At 39.8% G+C, this 18,666-nt stretch overlaps 2 protein-coding genes and 1 long non-coding RNA gene across 3 annotated transcripts; 2 read left to right on the plus strand and 1 right to left on the minus strand.

The window, feature by feature from the left end:
• The first annotated feature begins 238 nt into the window (after window positions 1–238).
• Window positions 239–18,576, plus strand: LOC105380877 (zinc finger protein 879). Its single transcript, XM_048624267.1, has 14 exons — window positions 239–453; window positions 1,020–1,142; window positions 1,425–1,634; window positions 1,829–2,065; window positions 2,647–2,775; window positions 3,253–3,341; window positions 3,871–3,990; window positions 4,185–4,298; window positions 5,031–5,175; window positions 5,651–5,709; window positions 6,016–6,093; window positions 12,061–12,136; window positions 17,112–17,240; window positions 18,571–18,576. Exons 4-14 carry the CDS (start codon window positions 2,015–2,017, stop codon window positions 18,574–18,576), a joined length of 996 nt encoding a protein of 331 aa, XP_048480224.1. The 5' UTR covers window positions 239–453; window positions 1,020–1,142; window positions 1,425–1,634; window positions 1,829–2,014.
• Window positions 12,581–16,841, plus strand: LOC125489167. Its single transcript, XR_007266779.1, has 2 exons — window positions 12,581–12,721; window positions 16,781–16,841. It is a non-coding gene; the product is annotated as an uncharacterized LOC125489167 (long non-coding RNA).
• On the minus strand, window positions 14,969–16,916 carry LOC125489166 (THAP domain-containing protein 5-like). The gene is made up of 4 exons (XM_048624038.1): window positions 16,779–16,916; window positions 16,073–16,259; window positions 15,828–15,917; window positions 14,969–15,510 (listed from the first exon to the last, which is right to left on the minus strand). Exons 1-4 carry the CDS (start codon window positions 16,853–16,855, stop codon window positions 15,352–15,354), a joined length of 513 nt encoding a protein of 170 aa, XP_048479995.1. The 5' UTR covers window positions 16,856–16,916; the 3' UTR covers window positions 14,969–15,351.
• Window positions 18,577–18,666: the final 90 nt, after the last annotated feature.

Consider the following 18,666-nt stretch of genomic DNA (forward strand, 5'->3'; position numbering starts at 1 on the left):
GCCAAACAAATTATATGAAAAGTAAAATGTCACTTAACCTCAGTCGACACCAGCGCCCCTAGCGGCAAATTCACACGCGTTACTCCCCAGTAAGAACAGATAATATTATTTTAGTGAATAAATTATTCGAGTAATCACAGTATCGAAAAATACATCACTAGTTGTACCATAGACAGAGCAATGAGTTTTTTTACATTTCGTTCGTTCATTTCATTCATTCATCAGTCAGTAGCGAAATATTCTCTTTGATTTCATTGTTTACGTTATTGGTGTCGGGTTGTTTTGTATTTTATTTATGTCGATAAAACGTATAAAATCGTAGAAATGAAGGTGTATTGTGGATATATTTCGATAAATCCAATCACGGTATGTCGAGCGTGCCTGCAGGCGTGCGGGTCGCTGAACTCTGCGACGAACACAGAGTTAGAAGCGCTGCGAAACATCGTTGGAGAGGTAAAGGGGTTTGCTATTTTATTTCATGTACAAACATTAAACGACCCGGCTCTATGCTAAAAACATCAACTCAGAGTCCAGAACATAACCCAACTTAACCATAACCCTGCATACTAGGTGAAGTGAAATTTGCAAAAGCAATAGGATTCATGATAATTTTTCGCCGGCTCTTGCTGAATAAGGGATAAGGAAGGGCTACCTGGAATATCCATGGCTATCTACAGCAGTAAACATCGATACTTAGCTGATTATTTAAAACCATTAGGTCTCTGCTTCACTTTTTCTGGACTTAGGCCTCTCCCAAGGAGCAGTATTCTATCCTCGGCCATTGTCATTCACCCACTACCGGCTACTTATCTGATTAATTTATTGATATTGCTAGTCATTTCCTCTCAGAAAACTGTACTAAGATTGTTTAAAATATATACCTACTACTGAAAACAAATGCCTAATTAAAACATATATTATCTTCAAAACTTTATTATAAAAAAGTGACGTTTCGTCACTTACTTTCATTTTGTATTGAAAAATTTTGAAGCAGCAAGCCTATTCTTGAAAATTTCCAGGGTCTACACAATGAAGTGAATATTAAAGTGTGCCTGTACTGCAGTAGTCTGCTGAGGAAGTTGGCAAGATTTACCCGAGTGTGTAGGCAGGCCAACTATGTTCTGCAAAAATCTGCAAACCAGGTGAGACCACCATTCAAAAAGATGGAATGAGGTTGTAGGTTAAAATTTGGATAATTCCTTAATAATGCTAGAGTAAAAGGCAGTTTGGACCTTGGGCATATGCCATTTGAGGGAAACAGGTACATACAGAGAATAGAAACTAGAAACTTATTTGGGATTACATAGGGTAGATAAACAAAATGATGATGATAATAATTGTTTTTTTTTTTTATTTATTTGATAATGATTGAGGAAGGAATAATTATAAAGAAGGAACATAAAATGAATACATGGTGTCCTCAGGTATTCCCAGATACTATTCCTCCATTCCACACCTTCACTGCATCTGAAACACACACAGTACAGTATCCCGAGTACAGTGACGATGATCAGAGCAACTTGAAAGTTGAGTCTGGTGATGATGGGCCTGCTGCAGCTGATGATCATGATGATGATGTTGATGATGAAGACACTCCACTGTCTATGCTGAGCAAAGATGCCACAGAGATTGAAGTGAGTATCTTTTGGGATAGGTATATTTCTTAGCTATGTGCAAATATAATTGTTCAGTAGCTTTGTTCCTATTGGATCCATAACTCTATCTAATCTCATGGCCAGACATCTGTTATAAATGTGTGTAGTACCAGGGCACACAAAAACTATTATTACACTTACCTAATTAATAAACTTACTACTTCTATTTTCAGCCTCAAATAAATGAACCTAAAGAAGCGTCCTTAGAAATTAAACAGGAACCCTCAGACTTAGATTTTGATGCCAAAATCCAAGAGAAAGACTAGAAACATACGAAAAGAAAACAAAAGAAGAAGACAAAGAATGTAAAGACTGTGACAGAGAATAAGACAGAGCTACGCGAGGGATTCAGCAGCAGAATGGTGCAGGAGACCAATGAATACAGAGTTATTAAGTTAACTAAAGAACAGGTAAGATGGCTAAGATAAATGCAAGTTTGTAAGGATAAAGAATATTTTACCTTAATCGTAAAATAAGTTGCACTGTATGTAACAAAGTTTAAAGTGGACCCATCTTTATTCAAGTACATGAACATCTATTCTGATTATGGGGTGATGATGATTTTTAATGTTTCAATGAAAACAATAGAGCTGCACCCATATTCATGCCATCTCAGCGTTACCGAAACGACCGTGAATCCTTAGTACATCGAAGATCAAACGTCAGAATTGAATGTAGAAACTAGTTCACTTGCAACTATGTATTGTGATGCGAATTCAATATCGTTTCGATAACACTTAGATGACTTTAAAGCGGCAGCTGGTCTAAGATTTGTCATTATGGTGAAATCACAGAACATATTTACATAGGATTTTCCAATCTTAAACCCTCACAATCATCATCACGACCCATCACGTCCCCACTGCTGGGGCATGGGTCTCCTTCTAATGAAGGAAGGGTTTCGGCCTAGTCCACCACGCTGGGCACGCTGCCGCTGTGGACCATCACCCTCACAACCAACCCTACTAAACCCACCTGCCTACCCCCGCAGATCCTCCAAGAGCTCCAAGCCAAGCGCGACTCCCCGGCCTACACCCGCGCCCCCCTACACTGCGCCCCGTGCGCGCGCGCCTTCAACCACGAGGACGTGAGGAGGAACCACATGGAGAAGCACAGCGAGGTGACCCGTCCGTCTTATAACTTAGTAATCTGTCTATCATATAACTCTGACCCGTCCATCATATAACTATATCCCATTCCACGGGGGAAGGCATCTGGAAACAAAAACTACCCTTTTTCAAATGTAATAAGGTTACTATTCTATTCTATTCTCTGTGGGGGTGTAAGTACCTGCACCTGGCTCTCTCGAGTGGAACCTTTGTGCATATCCCCAAGGTCTAAACTGCCTTCCTAAGCTTGGATCATTTCCCACCACGGTGGTCCACTGCGGGTTGATAGATGTGCATGTTTTCCTCACGAAGTTTTCCTTCACCGTAAGTGCGATGGTATAAATTGGACTTAAATTCAAATAACACATTGGTACATGTCAGCGTCGGGACCTCTTATAATTTGGGTATTAATATTCCTTATTTTTGTACTACTGACATAACTATACATAATATTTTGTCAATAACGCGTATTTTCGTATAAATTTCAGTCGCGCGGCCCCCTCGTGTGCGACATCTGCACTCAGCGCTGCCCCTCCGCCGTGTCGCTGCGCGGACACCACAAGTCACACGCCACCAGGTACCATCATATTAGTCCATGTGTTGATCCACGGCAATAATAATATAAATATGTTGAGAGATTTCACATACGGCCATCCGACCCCAAGCTATATCCCATTCCACTGGGAAAGACATCTGATATAAACTACCCTTATTCGAATGTCATAAGGGTTATATCTTTTCCTGTAGAATAGGATATAGACAGAGCCTGGAATGTACCCAGGTCTATCCAAGACCCGATTAAAAATATCTGCTCCGGCCGGGGATTGAAGCCGGGATTTCCGGCATAGCAGTATCACTAACCATTCAGTTTCTTTCTTCTTACATACCCAATTTCACGTACAGTAGTTATTGCTTGAAAGAGTAACAGACAGACAGACAAACAGACACAGTTACTTTCGCATTTATAATATTAGTTAGGATTACGATTAGGATTAGGATAGGGTCATTTCATGATGGATGTCGCGATAGTCAACCGCAAGTTTTCCCGTGGGATCCGCTTCGCTCGCTGCAAAATTATCATAGTATTTCGTTGCAATTCCCCTCAGATACCAGTGCAAGGTGTGCGGCTGCGTGCGTCTCTCCCGCCAGCACCTGCTGGAGCACCACGACGCGGCGCACGCGCACGCACGCGTGTACACCTGCACGCACTGCGCGCGCACCTCCCAGTGAGTACCAGCGCCTCCCAGTGAGTACCACTAGCTAGCACCACGACCCACAATACAAAAGTTCAGACGCCAGATTTTATTTTGAACTCTCTCCACATTCAGAAGTATCCTTTCGAATATCCAGTTCAAATTTTGCTCATGTTACAACGGAAATATACAAAACATTTAATAACATTTCTCCTTTTACCCCGCAGCAAGCGCACAGTGATGCAGCGGCACGTGCGCACACACACACAGCGCCCCCGGCCCCGCTGCGAGCAGTGTTCGCGAGTGTTCAGCTCCGTGGACACCCTGCGCGCGCACGTCAAGTGAGCACACACACAGACACATACAGACAGAGAGACACAGAGACAGACAGACACACACACACACATACACAGACCAGATTTTCTTATATTGTTTAAATGCTGTTTTGCTTTTCCAAAACTGCTTGGTCAATTTATAGCTATTCTTGATAATTCTTCCCTTTTTACCCTGCATCCCAATAATCTATGTAGTAGTAGAATCTAGAATTTCATTTCACCTAGAAACGTTCATTTTCATTGTTTGATTTTTATGGGAAAAACGCTCTTTAACATATATTACTTTTTACATGACACCGCTAGTGAACCCTTGTTACTGCCTACATATTTGCAACTTTACATTGTATTATCTACTATATGTCCGTAACAACTCTACCAACTATCCTCCCTCCCTTGACGCCACGTCGCCTGCTCTCGTATACCTACTAATATCTAGTAGATATAATTTAGAACCATCGCTTCATATCCGCTATAAACTTCCGTTTTTTGTATTTACAATTTTGGAAAGACACTATTAAACATAACATACTTTTTTTCACATTACAACACAAGCTAGCCCTAGTTACAGCCTTAAATATTTGCTACCATGTGTTGTATCTCTGTGTCCGTTATAAAGAAACGACGCAAGTTTCTTGCCTGTTGCATACAATTAATTTACTTGTATGGTCTAAACTGAAAATAAATTTGCATCGTGTAAATGTCGCTTTAATCTAATGAGCATTCTCTCTCTTCCGGCAGACGCCACGACGCATCAAACCTCCTCCCGTGCCCGCGCTGCTCCAAGACCTTTGTCTACGCGTCACTACTGGAGACGCACGTGCGGCGCGCGCACGAGGCTCGGGACTACTACTGTGTGGAGTGCGACGTGGCCTTCAACTCACCCGTGAGTCACGCGTGTTGTAGACAGTGAGTCACGCGTGTTGTAGACAGTGAGTCACGCGTGTTAAAGACTGTTTTTAACGGCATACGGATTTAATCACGCACGCGGGATTGCACGCCATATCCCCACGTCTCGCTTGCATATTACACGAATGAATATGAATGCGGAGCAATCCAGCGTGCGTGAGCAAATCCGCATGCTGTTAAAACAGCCATAGACAGTTTATGCTATGAATTAATGTAGACCTACAAAAAATTATATGTAATATACAGGGATGTTTTTTACCAGTTAATAGTTTTTCCCGTGAGCATTGCTTAGCTTTTATGAGTTTTCCAGGGTGCAAAACGGTTTAAATACGAAATTTCTATAGAAAATAAAGAGTAATAATCATCCATCCATACTTACGATTTTTTGCCATTATAGGATACGTTAAATAGTTAGTTAATCTAAATTTATATTTTTGCTGTTCACTTTTCAGGACAATCTGAGAATTCACTTCAAGAAGACGAAACGGCATAGAGACCCGGCTACGTACAAGTGAGTTCCTATTTCTAGAAAAATATTCCTCAGACTGTTTGTCCTTCTTGTGAAAAATCTGGGGTATTATGGACTTTCCACCCTTCTCTTCTTGTATAAACGTCAATGTTAGTAGTAAGATAAGATAAGATAAAATACTCTTTATTGCACACAAAAAGAAACAGTTTCACAAACATGGTAATGTAATTATTTATCTTGAATTTTTAATAAATGATTCTGAAATTGATTTTAGTTACGTGTCACCGTCTTTTATCAGTTTTATTATGTTAGAACAAATACTTACCTCTTTTACTTTACCTCCCCCAGGCCTCCCTCTCCGCCGGCGGGGCGCAACTTCGCGTGCCAGCTGTGTCCGCGCACCTACACCTCCTCCAACTCACTCAGGTATATTTCAAACCTTATTTCATTTTCATCGGTTTGGAACAATCTTAAAAATTTATCCATCCAAAAAAAAATATGTATATCCAATAAACATCAGTGAGCTATTAACACATGTGAGTCTTAATGTATTTAGCACCAACTAATGACAACAATTTTATAGGCCAATGATATGTAACCGAGTGCTTCCTGATGATAATCTAGTCATTCATTATAAGCTAACTTTACTACGGGTAAAAGTTGATTATCTTTAATCTGACCCCTTAGCATGAATTTTCATCGTGAACGTGACTTGAAATTACTCGATGAATTTTGTAGGGAAATTTTAGTTCTGCTACCGACCGCCAGGGGCGCTGTTCATATTTTCATACAAAATTACTCTATGAATTCTATTTCACGTTAACGATTCGTTAAACAAGTGACACGTTACGAAAATTCATGTTAAGGGGTCAGTACATCTAAATCAATGAAGATAAAAATTCATCGTGTTGTCAGTGTTAGTTTGCCATGTCTTTTTTGCGTATTGACACTTATTCCTGTTGCAAGCATGGAAGTAATAATACAACAGGAATGCGCACTCACCAAAATGATGCAAACAAAAATAGACCTAACGTATTCACCTTGAGACTTATATTTGAAGTGAAAGAGGCCGCGAGCCGATAGAGAGGGTTACCACAGAGCCCTTCCTCTCTTTCTAACAATTGCCAGGATTTAGTTGTGTAAACTTTAGTAGATTTTGTACGAAGAGAGCTATGCAAAAAAAATATTAAATTAACTCATAGACTACTGTATATCATATCATTTTCAAAAACAAATTTATTATAAATCATTATAAACATGTAATTTTAATGAAATATTTGGTATTTGCATGAATAATAATTTCATAAAAAATATTGGTAGTTTTTCTAAATACTTTACGACAAGACCGAAGTTGTCAAGATGACGGATGACGTTTATACTGTTGTGAAAGACGTTATGGTTAGGGTGACCATTCATTCGTACTTTTGAATCACCACTTTCCATTAATTAGGACCTGTTTCATTCAACTTTTTGTTTTATTTTATACCTAAGTATCATTAGGTATTATTGTGACTGTTATCTTATAAGGCTGGTAAAGTGTTATGAGCTGTTGATTTTTTGGTGATAGATATGAGTATTATAAGATAATTTATCAAGCTTAAAACCGGCGGAAGCACTTAGGTTGAGATATTTTTTTGAAATCTTATTATTTTCATCAACTACACTTTACTAGACTATGTAAACGGAACACCCACAGAGTAAACACGTTTTAGGTACATAGTTGCGTTTAATGTTAACCTGTTTTGACAATCTATACAAATTTTACCTTCACCCCATTTGTTAAACGTTAAACATAAAATCCACCCTAGCTTCGTCAAAAATAAAATACAAAAATAAATAAATAAAACAAACAAACAAACAAAACACAACTTACTTAGCTAAATAAACCACCCCAGGACGCACCCGACCCAAAAGTCCCCATAACGCTAGCTGCGTTGCCGCGCTGCACGGCAAGGGAGATCCTCTGTGCCAGGTACGCCCCAGAGCGGTAGTCAAAACCGCGGCTCCTCAAGCGTCGCCCAATCTCCCTGACGAACTGCCTCCCCTGTTCCCCCCAAACCCCAGTGGTCTCAATGGCAAGAGGCACAAAAATATAGCCACCCGCAATCAACTGGCCGTATTTGACGCACTTCTGTCGTGCAGCCGCCTCGGCAGCCGCACCCACCGTGCCAGCAGTGTGCCCCACGTGGGACGGGGCAAATGTGCAGACGCATGTGGCGTCCCAGAGCAGGCACCGACCTTTCTCCCACGGTATCAAGGTGAGACCGTCCGGACGCCTCCCATCACTGCGACTCAACCCCGGCGGCTCAAGAACCGCCGGAATGTCAGCAGAAATGAGAGCCCTCCGAACGATATCATTTATTGCGTGATGCCGTGAGATTCTGCCTGCACTTCGGACACATTGAAGCCCATGGCGCCCCTGCACGTCAACGTTTGCACCACAAACACAGCGATGCGGCTGACATACGTCACAGCCCAGACGAAGTGCCACCGCCACACGCAAGGAATTGTCATCTAACAAAGTCCCTAAGTGCGGCGATGGCAAAGCGTGAAGCCACAGCCCGGACTCAGGGCGGGATACAGCCAGCAGACGCGCACGCTCAGCCCCCGAGCTATGCCCTAGGAGGCCATCGAGGGATACTCGGCAGATCTCCTCATCCCAAGCGCGCTGTCGCTCGGGAAAGTCGGGATCATCACAGCCAGGACAACGAGCACGCCAGAGACTCAAGGCCTCTTCAGCGAACGGAATGCTAAAGTCATCACCATTGACTTGTAAGATACGAGTGACTAACTCCAACACCCCGCTCGCCGAGGCCAGAAAAGCCGGCAGCTCGATGTCCTGAAGGCGACGAATGCCCAAACCCCCATGCCTGATGGGTAGTGCCGCCTGAGACCACTGGAGGTCTGACATCCCCACGTTGAGAACACTCTCAAGCAACTCTCTGAGCATGTTGTCATACCTCAAGGACTCCTCTCCGCACAGCCAGACCGGCGCAGTACGAAGAGTATATGTCAGCCTTGGGATGGACAAACAACTGCGCAAAATGGTTAGAGCCACATGCGCAGAGAGCTGCTTGAGGTGGGGCTTAGTGTCTGTCAAATTCCTGAGTTTGGAAAGGATGACCCCAGGAACACCCTCAGCAAAGATGGGAGCACCCAGAAGAGTGAAGTCCGATTTGACTAACAGATTCACCCCCGGGACCGCGGCTTCCACTCGCATGCGGGTATCGCTAGGTAGCTGCCCCGAACATGGAAACAGCTCGCATTTCTGTGTGTTCAAGAACAGTCCCAAGTTACTGAGACCCTGTTTCAGGGTCTCAATGTCAGCCAAAACTACCTCTGGGCTGCCCCCCAAGGTACCATCATCCAGATACCACACGTTGAGAGGAGAGCGCAAGTGAGCCACAACATCTTGGGTGGCCAGGCTAAAGATCAAAGGGCCTAAAGGATCGCCCTGTTGAACACCCACCCTTGACTCCACCAGGCTATCACCATAGAATAAATTACTTGGTTTCGAATAGCACTGATGGAGAAAAGGGTACAGCGCTGGGGTATGATCTCTAACCCGCGCCAAAATTATGTCCCTCTCAACCGTGTTAAAGGCGTTCCTGAGGTCAACCTTGATGATCACGTCATCCGAACCATCGCGGGAAAACGCGAAAGACCGTGTCGCGTGTATAGCAGCCTCACAGCCCAATGGTACGCCAAAACCCAACTGATGAGGCTGCAAACGCTGGGACATAACGTCTCTCACCGCGGCACACCCCAGCTTGGCGACTAAACGCCGGAGTACACTGCCCACCGCGATGGGTCGGATGCCGCCGTCCTTCTTTTTTAAAGCACACAGGGAAGCGCCATATAAAAACGGGCAAACTTCCCTGTTGACCAAACCTCTGAGCAGGAAATTTGACAGATTGCAAATAGATTGCAGCAGAGTGGCACCGTTGTCTCCAGCGCCTGACGACGTCAACTCCTTCAGCAGTTCGGGCCGAATACCGTCTAGCCCCGCCGCAGAGCCATTATTAAATGAGCCAATAGCACGCGCAACATCACCCACCTCCACAACCAGGTATTCATCAGACGAGGCAGGCTCAGGCGGGAAATTCAAAGGACGTCCAGGCGCCGGGTGCTTGAGGCGTAAAGCCTCTAATGTCTCCTCGTTGTTCTCCGCAATGGAGCAGTCAGACAAGAGGATTCTTACCGCACCGCTTAGATCCCCATCATGGACCTTGGTTTCCACAGCTCTGTAAAGTGCGCGGTGGCCAACCACTACATTCGACGGTGCCACATTTTGTGAAAGCGAGTCGCCCAAATCGCTAGCCAAAATATTGGCCTTTACTTTTGAGGTCAGGGATCGACTTTTATCGCCAGGGCATGGGACTCTCAAGCAGGTATAAGAGAAACTAAGCAGGGCGTACCAATCACCGGTATCATTCGACTGCACACATCTCTCAATTAATTGAGATAATTTACTCGCCGCCAAACTTCTCGCACCTTTCGGGACATGTTTCAACACGCGAACATTTCTGCGTAATTGAGAAAGATTGCCCAGCGCTGATTGTGGACTTTGTGGCGGGTCATCGCCAGTCGCCTGAGGCCGGTGGGAGAGCACGTCCTTATGTACCCGGCTAATGTGAACATTTAAGCCCCGCGGGGCAACAAACTGCCTTGAGGAACCGGGGCAATGCGGGCATACGGCCCGAGAGTCAGGCATCTCATCAAGTCATCATCATCACATTATAAAACAACAATTTAGTAAAAGAGATACCTTTAAAAGAAAATTAAAAAAAAAAAATTACCAAATAATAACAACAAAAATGACACCAATACAAATGATAAAAATACAATAAAATTATTAAAATGTTGCAAAAAAAGAATATTATAATATAAGTACAATTCGATTAAAATTCTGAGTCATAAAACTGTCCACACAACAGGTAGGTACTATATGTCAAAAAATATTTTATAAAAATACCTAAGTAAATTGAATTAAAATAAAAATGTATATAATATTATTTCTAAAAACGTTAAAACAAAAATCAAATGCCTGGAATTAGTAGGTATTGAACATCAAACATAACTAACTAAAGTGACAAAAACAAAACTATCTAAATCAGTAGGTACCTAGTTAACAAAGGGCGCACAAAGTAAAAACGGTACATATAGCTCCCATAAAAATTTAGAAAAATATAATTTCATCTCAAATAGGTACCTATTATTAACTATTAAAAACAATTTCATTCAAACAAATAAGCATTGGACATAAACATAACCGATTTAAAATCTTTATAGGTAGGTACCTGGGTAAGTGTAATAAAAAAATAAAAAATAAAATAAAAATAGCAGTTACAAAAAATAAGCGAACAATTTAAAACATTTGAATTTGGTACCTATACCTAAGTCTATAAAAATGTGCTTGCAGATTCACAATCACAAAACATTTATCGTCTCGGCCGAACAAGTGATGACATCTGTGATTACCAATCAAAACTAATAAGGTGACTAGAGCAATAGCGATCGTCATTGAACGGAACGAGCGAGCAGCAGGTAGCAGGCATGCATAGGCAGGTGGCGGGCAAGCAGACTTTATAGTGAAGCCAGTATGCGTTAGATGGCGCTGGCGGAGAGCTCTTGAGAGTGATGTTGCGAGCGTATGCGCATGCGCCGTGATCTTATCCGCGCAGCTGATTGGTCTGCTTAGATTGTTTACTCACAGTCAAACAGATAACGGCTGCTATCAATTAAAACAATCAAGAATCCGACACCCTGATAATGCTTACGGATATAATTGTTTTCCGATTTACACTTCCACAATATTATCTGCGTTTTTGGCAAGGTAATACACTCGTATCACTTTATATTTTGCACTTTTGATATTTTTTAAAACACTGAGCTATTTGTGTTAAAACTCGTCTTCGTTGCACACTTTGGGATGTACCAACACTTGAGCCGCACAATCACAAGCAACTTCACAGATATTGTTCAAAATTACATTATGAAAATGTTAAAAACAATTTTTAAAATCAAAAGATATACAGAGGCGATGTTTACGTTGCGGTGGCGCCCTCCCATCTGTTTACTTAATTGTCATATCACCAAAATACATTCGTACCTACATTGCAATCGAATTATTCGAATAATAGGTGACTTTGAGACCATCGACACCTATTCTCGACATGATAGATTAGAAGTGATGTCTCATGAATTACCTAAAATTATGGTCACCAAAAATAGAAAGAGATGGAGGGCTCCGTGCTGACTATCTCTGTCGGCTCGTTTTTTTGGTGCAGTGCGCATTCCTGTTGTATTATTAATTCCATGGTTGCAAGTCACCATTTGCCTAATCTACCGCTAGTTTCAATGATATAACATAATATTGGTAATTGTGTGCAGATGTCACATGAAGCGGAACCACTCTGAGAAGAAGCCGCCGACGCACGCCTGCCCCGTCTGTGATAAAGTGTTCTCGGTAAATACAACATATTATTATATTTGATATCATGGAAACAATGCATTTCATGGAAACATTACATAATTATGTACTACCACCCATAAAAAATAGGAGGTTCTCAGTATCGTATTAAAATGTATGTAAATAACTAAGAATGTTAAAAAGTCTTTGCTAAATAGCACTCACTCACTCTTTATCTTCATGACGCGATTATCTCGCGTTTAACTAAACCGATTTCGATGCGGTTCCGATACCCTCCTCCTTAATTTCTAGCAAAAGAGCGTACTAACCCGCTACCTTGTCGTCCCTACTATACTTTTTAGCCACAATGTATTCTGTAACTTTTATACTTTTTAGCCACAATGTATTCTGTAACTTTTTGAGTTTCACGGTTCGGTTTAGACATATTATTATACTATATTGAAATTCTATCCATTTTGTTTATCGTCTTATAGTACGACCTTCGACCATTTACAACCCTAGACGGACTCATCTCATACATCGCCTACATTGTAAACAGGCCAATATTTTATTACTTTTTTACGTGACTGTACTGTCATTCCCTTCTGTCATGTCATTGAGTGCATGAAAAAGTGTGGCAACGTAAGTAAAATTCTACTAAGTTGGTAGAAAATTCATAATAATGTGGTGATATTTTTAGGGAAATTTAAATAAGTTAAAATACGTTAATAGTATGATTTATCCGACTCACCCGAGTTACCACCGCACCACTCGCTTTTTACAGCGTATTTATTAAAATTATTTGTCGACTGTCAAAATATCATTTCACAAATGCTCGGTTACTGAGGGGAAGAAATGGCAAAATAAACACTCTAGATGGTTTTTCAAATTTCAGCTAAAATCTAATATATTATATTATTTTATTACTATAAAATTAATTATGGTTGCCTTACCTTCTTCATGTTATTAATTTCCTTCTCTTTGAATTTGCTTTTTAAATAATTTTCTTTTTGAATTTACATTACTGGTTAAGTTGTCTAATTTACACATGTGATAACATCGTATCATCAAATATTTTTCTGCCACCAATCTTATTATATTTATTTGGTGCAGTGAACCACAAATATGCTCAGTTGTGACAGCAAAGAAGTTGTTATTGCCTACATTTTTTTTCAATACTGTGTACATTATCTTTGCATGTATTATACTGGTCATTTTGAAATCCTGTACACACATATATTTTCTCATAACTTCTTCAGTAATTTTGCAAATATCGTACGTATCTTGTGAGGCGTACACCAAACCCCCTTCATCTCTCACACTTACAAATTTGTGAAATACTTTTTTTTCTTTTGCCAGCAGGGATTCAATACACGCAGTACATTTGATTTTTTTTAATAAGCTCCTTGCGACATAACCAGCGATGTATCCTACCACCTGTTCTTTGTACTCCCAAAACTGTGTGTTGTGTAACAATTGTGACGCACGTTCCAGGTTTTCACCTAAAGATTCCTGTTCACTGGTTTCGGCCTCATCATCATCTGGCCGCGTTGAAGCAGCGGTTTCATTTATCGATTTTAGCGCGGAAGAACACATCAAAATAGATATGTGCTCTAAGGGGACACAATTACCCGATTCCGCTGATTTTAGTTCCATGTGACACAGAAGTTTTCTGTAAATGCCTTTGAACTGACGAGCATTTGGGTTGTCGTTGTGTCCGCCATGCATTCGAATTGATCCGAAAAACAGTTCAATATGGTCTTGACTTAATCTATACGTGGTCAAGTACCGCAGCCTGTTGGATTCAATTAGAGTCTCATATAACGATTCCAAACTTTTAATACACACAAGAACTCCAAGAAACCCGGTGAAGCAAGGGGATTTTAGTATAGGTGTACAAGTTTTTAGTGTGATTTTCTTAGAGGTTTGGTGCTCTTTATAAGTTCTTTTTCTAGAAACTTTTATGTTGAGACTCAATATCATATCTTTGGCTTCTTGTAACTCCGCAAAAACTTCATCTTTCATTATTGGAATAATTGGACGTTTAAAGCCATGGGAACTGAAGTTTCGGGAATTGAAAATATCAAAAATGTTGTTCATATGTTCAATAAATTTTTCGGTTGCTTCACTATTTTCAAAACCAGGAAGTTTAAGTTCTTGTCGGCAAAACTCAATTGCTTTTGAGACACTTCTACTCAGCAGTTGGGTAGCAAGTTTCACATTCATTATGGAGTTTCTGAAATGTACATGCTTTTTGGTCAATCGGTTTGCCAAATTCAAACCAATTTGCTCTTGCATTTCTTCAAGTTTCTTAATATAGTCCCACTTTATTTCCTTATCTTCATGCATAAAGGTTTCTTTCAATTCGAAATGATTTCGTATAAGCTTTAACATATGACAGAAATCCAAAAAGACAGCCACCTCATAATTAGCGCATGGGTGTTTAAATGAAGTTTTGAGATTTTTAGGGTCATGAAGATTACAACCTAGTACCTTCATTGCTGATACGTTAGTACTGTGTCCATCAAATGTCAAAGACACGACATCAACTCCAACTTCATAGCATCGGCTCAGTATTGTATTAATTATGTTTGCCTTTTGTTCTCCTGTCAATCCGTGAATAAAAAAATAGGCTACTGGTAATTTCCATGACTCATTTAATGATACCAGCATAAACGCATAACTTCGGAAGCTTTTACATTAAGGTTCTCATTAGGACCAGTTCCCATATCAACAAGGCCTTCATCTTGCTTAGTTTGTCGGTTAAAGCACCTTTGCTGTCTGATAGCCATTTCATCAGCAATTAATGCACAGGTCATATTAGCATTAGACTGTTTTCTTTTAGCTTCTAATATCTTAAATGCATCATCTGTTAAGCCCATGGGAGCCATCAATATTTGCATACCATTTTGATATTGTCTTTGGATGAGGGAGACAAGTTTCAAATTTATTTCTAATGTATCTATAAGCGTTAGGCGACAAAAAATGGAGGGTCAAGCAAAATTTTCTAAATTCTGGTTCGTATTTTGACGCAGGCTTTTTAGATTTTCCTTGTATTTTTTTCTTCATTTTAGCATACAAGTCTGCAGCAAATACGTTACTACTCAAAACGTCATGAGTGTCATCGTTAATATATCTTTCTGTTTTTAAAGTCTCAAGAATTTGTTTGAACGAGGCTAGTTTTTTTTTGAGTCGCAAATTTTTGCGCCTGAGCGACTGAATTTTAAGTATGTATCTTTTCTGAAGTGCTATTTTTTTTCTTAACTGTTTTCTCAACTTGGCTTTTTTGGGGTATCAAAAACAGAATCTAAGTCTGAAAAGTCTTCAATTTCCGTCTGTTCTACTTTTGATGTTTTAGGAGTTGAAGGAAAAATTGGTTGGTCATCTGTTTCTGTGGTTTTTTTTTCATATTGATTTGATGTGGAAGGCGTCTAAAAATTTAGATAAAAAAAATCTTGTAGACAAAAAATTATCATGCTACCTATATAATTTAGTAGCTGTTCCCGCCAGCTTTGCTTCGCATTAAATAGTTTTCTTGTGGGAATTCCGCAATAAAAAGTAGCCTATGTGTCCTGGGTATCAGCTAACTCCATACCAAATTTCATTAAAATTGGTTCAGCCGTTTTGACGTAAATAAGTAACAAACATACACACATACGCTAAAACTTTCGCATTTATAATATTAGTAGGATGTATTAATATTAATGACAGAACTTTATCAATGTAATTAATTGTAGGCCTAACTAACCGGCTGTTTGCTAAATCCTTCACTTATTGCTTCTGCTTCTTCGCCAGAGCTAGCGCTTTCTTCAGACTTAGCTGGTAATACAAATAATGCCTGGAATGTGGAATTTAAATATTGTAGGTAGCTGGTAAGAAAAGGTGTTGCAAAAAGGGTATACATTGTTGCATTATTATTTATTTTGAATTCATTGACCAGTTTGACACGACCTCTCGAATGTCTAGGATAAGAATAATGCCTGGGAATCTTACTTTGCTCGGTAACACTCCCTTTTTCAGTCTTCGGAGTCCTGTCTGATTTTTTGTGTAATATAGATCTTTGTGGTGGAAATGATCAGAGCAGATCACTGTGGATTTTGCTGGTTTCCAGTAGTCCTCTCCACGGCTTTTTCTAATTATTTCTACCCATTTGCTTCTTATAATGGGATCATTCGGTATCCTGATAATACATGTATATTAGAATTTAAACTGTAAGTGATAAAATTACCTTTTGTACCTATAATAAAAATTATGATAGCTTTAGTTGTGTAAAAGTTTACGTTTTGTCGAATACCATTTCGCCTCAGCGGAAACTATCACGAATATTTAGACATTATGATCTAGGTATACAGTTGACAAAAGAATAGCGAAACTTTTTCGTTTTCGTAAATCCCAAAACCAACAACCATAGAAGCGCAGAAAAAAAATGATTTTAATATATGCGTAGGTTTTGCAAATTCCATCCATTATTAATGAATTCAAGGTAGGTATGTGCCTAATTTCAATTTTGAGAATCCAATCACGAAACTATTTATGGTACACTTGTCATGTCGACCGGGTGTCGATAGGACATTCAAGCGGTTAATATAAATTATACTCACTTTTTGGTATATTTATTTTCAAGAAAAAACTGGCAACACCGAAGAAAATTATATCAATATTTACTTTCTTAAATTATTTATATTAATACATTACTTACAGATGGTAGGTGACCTTGTGTGTCGTTTTTAGTCGACCTTTGTAATTTCTGCACACGTTTAAAGCACATACACGCATTTTAAAAGGACAAAATCGAAATTAATGCCAACTGTCAAATATGTGTAGCACCGGCGATGACACAATAGACACTGTAGAGCGAAATTTGTAACGGGGGCAGTTTGCCCCAGTTTATGTATGGCAGCAATGGCTTCTTCTAAGGGGAATCTAGGGTTGTATATAATCAAAGAGTACGACTTGTACCAAATGCTTTTAAAATATATTATTTGTATTTCATTATTACTAAATTACTTATTGAAAACCTTGTATTCCTCAGCAAAAGAGCGTCCTAACCCGCCACCTCGTCGTGCACACGGGCGCGCGCGCGCACGCCTGCCCGCTGTGCGCGCGCCGCTTCGCGCAGCCGGCTACCCGGGACACGCACTATAGGAGGGTGCATGCACAGGTATCTACACTACATCATCATCAGCCTTCTATCGCCCACTGTTGGATATAGGCCTTCTTATTTGTACGCCAATTCTTCCGGTCTTGTGCCGCTCTGGTCTACTGGACAGGCACTATAGGAGGGTGCATGCTCAGGTATATAATGTACTATATAATATTAATATGTGGGGACATCTCACAAACGACCATCCGCCGCTAAGCTAGGCAGAGCCTGGTATGTGGTTGTGGGTATTTGACAGCTGACATAGAAAGCTATATTGAAAGGGTCACAGTTATATTGCTGTCACAGCAATTTCTGTAACATTGCGGTTGAATGACCATCGGTAAAAATTAAAATCTCTTGCCATGCCGTCCCGGTGCAGGTGCGTAGGCCACCAGTTATAATATTGTAATCTATGATAGGCCATCTGGCACACTTTTGTATCTTGTCAAACTCACAAACTGCCTATCCATTCATATTACTATGAAAAAATATATCTACTTATGAAGCTTTTACATTAATAAATTAATCCTCATTTATTTTGTTTGTTTGACAGAAGCAGCCAGCGCCACCTGTCGTCAACGAATAGAAGAAAGAAATGCTAAAAGTATAATAATTCTTGCCGAATTGAGAGTAAATGTCTATGTGCCTATGAAATTAGTTTTAATTCTATAAAAAAAATGTTTAAACCGTACGTGGACTGTAACTCAATTCATCTCATTTTGAACATTAATTTGACCACCGTTTAAAACATTTGCTGTATAACGAGCAAAAAATTAAAGTTCAGTGGGTCTTTAAATCATAATCATTTGTCACATTTATAAGGCGTTTGACAGCCACCTGACAGCGGTTAGCATGTGTCTAAGTTTTGATGGTAAGGCCCTTACTAATCGTAAGGGTGAAAGAAAACAACAGACTAATTTATAAAGTTAATACTTTTATTTATGTAATAAAATAGGCATATTAATTTTCATGAAATATAAGTTTTAATAGCATCTAAGTCTAAACTAAGACAGTAAGGCCCTGTTCCACAATGTCTGGTTAGTGGCTACTTGTCAGATAAAATACATGCTGTCACTGTCAAAAAAATAATAACAGAGGGTGACAGCATGTGTTTTATCTGACAAGTAGCCACTAACCAGACATTGTGGAACAGGGCCTTAGTAAAATATGTATATTTACAAAGAAATTGATAGCGATCATAAAATAAGTATTTTACAATAAAATTAACTTGTATAATAAAAGGCATTTTATGATAAAACTATCTGAACTTCACACAATATTATTATGTGAAGATTCTAAATCCTATTGCAGACATACAATGCCACACCTACATTTCCTCTTTCCTTAGGTCTAAAGGGCTTTTATGTAGGACTGTAGGTATGTCACATGAATATATTTGATTTTCATGTTTTTTCATAGTCATATTAGTCATCATCCCCTAATA

The sequence above is a fragment of the Plutella xylostella genome, chromosome 11 (genome assembly GCF_932276165.1).
Source record: "Plutella xylostella chromosome 11, ilPluXylo3.1, whole genome shotgun sequence".
Lineage (NCBI taxonomy): Eukaryota > Metazoa > Arthropoda > Insecta > Lepidoptera > Plutellidae > Plutella > Plutella xylostella.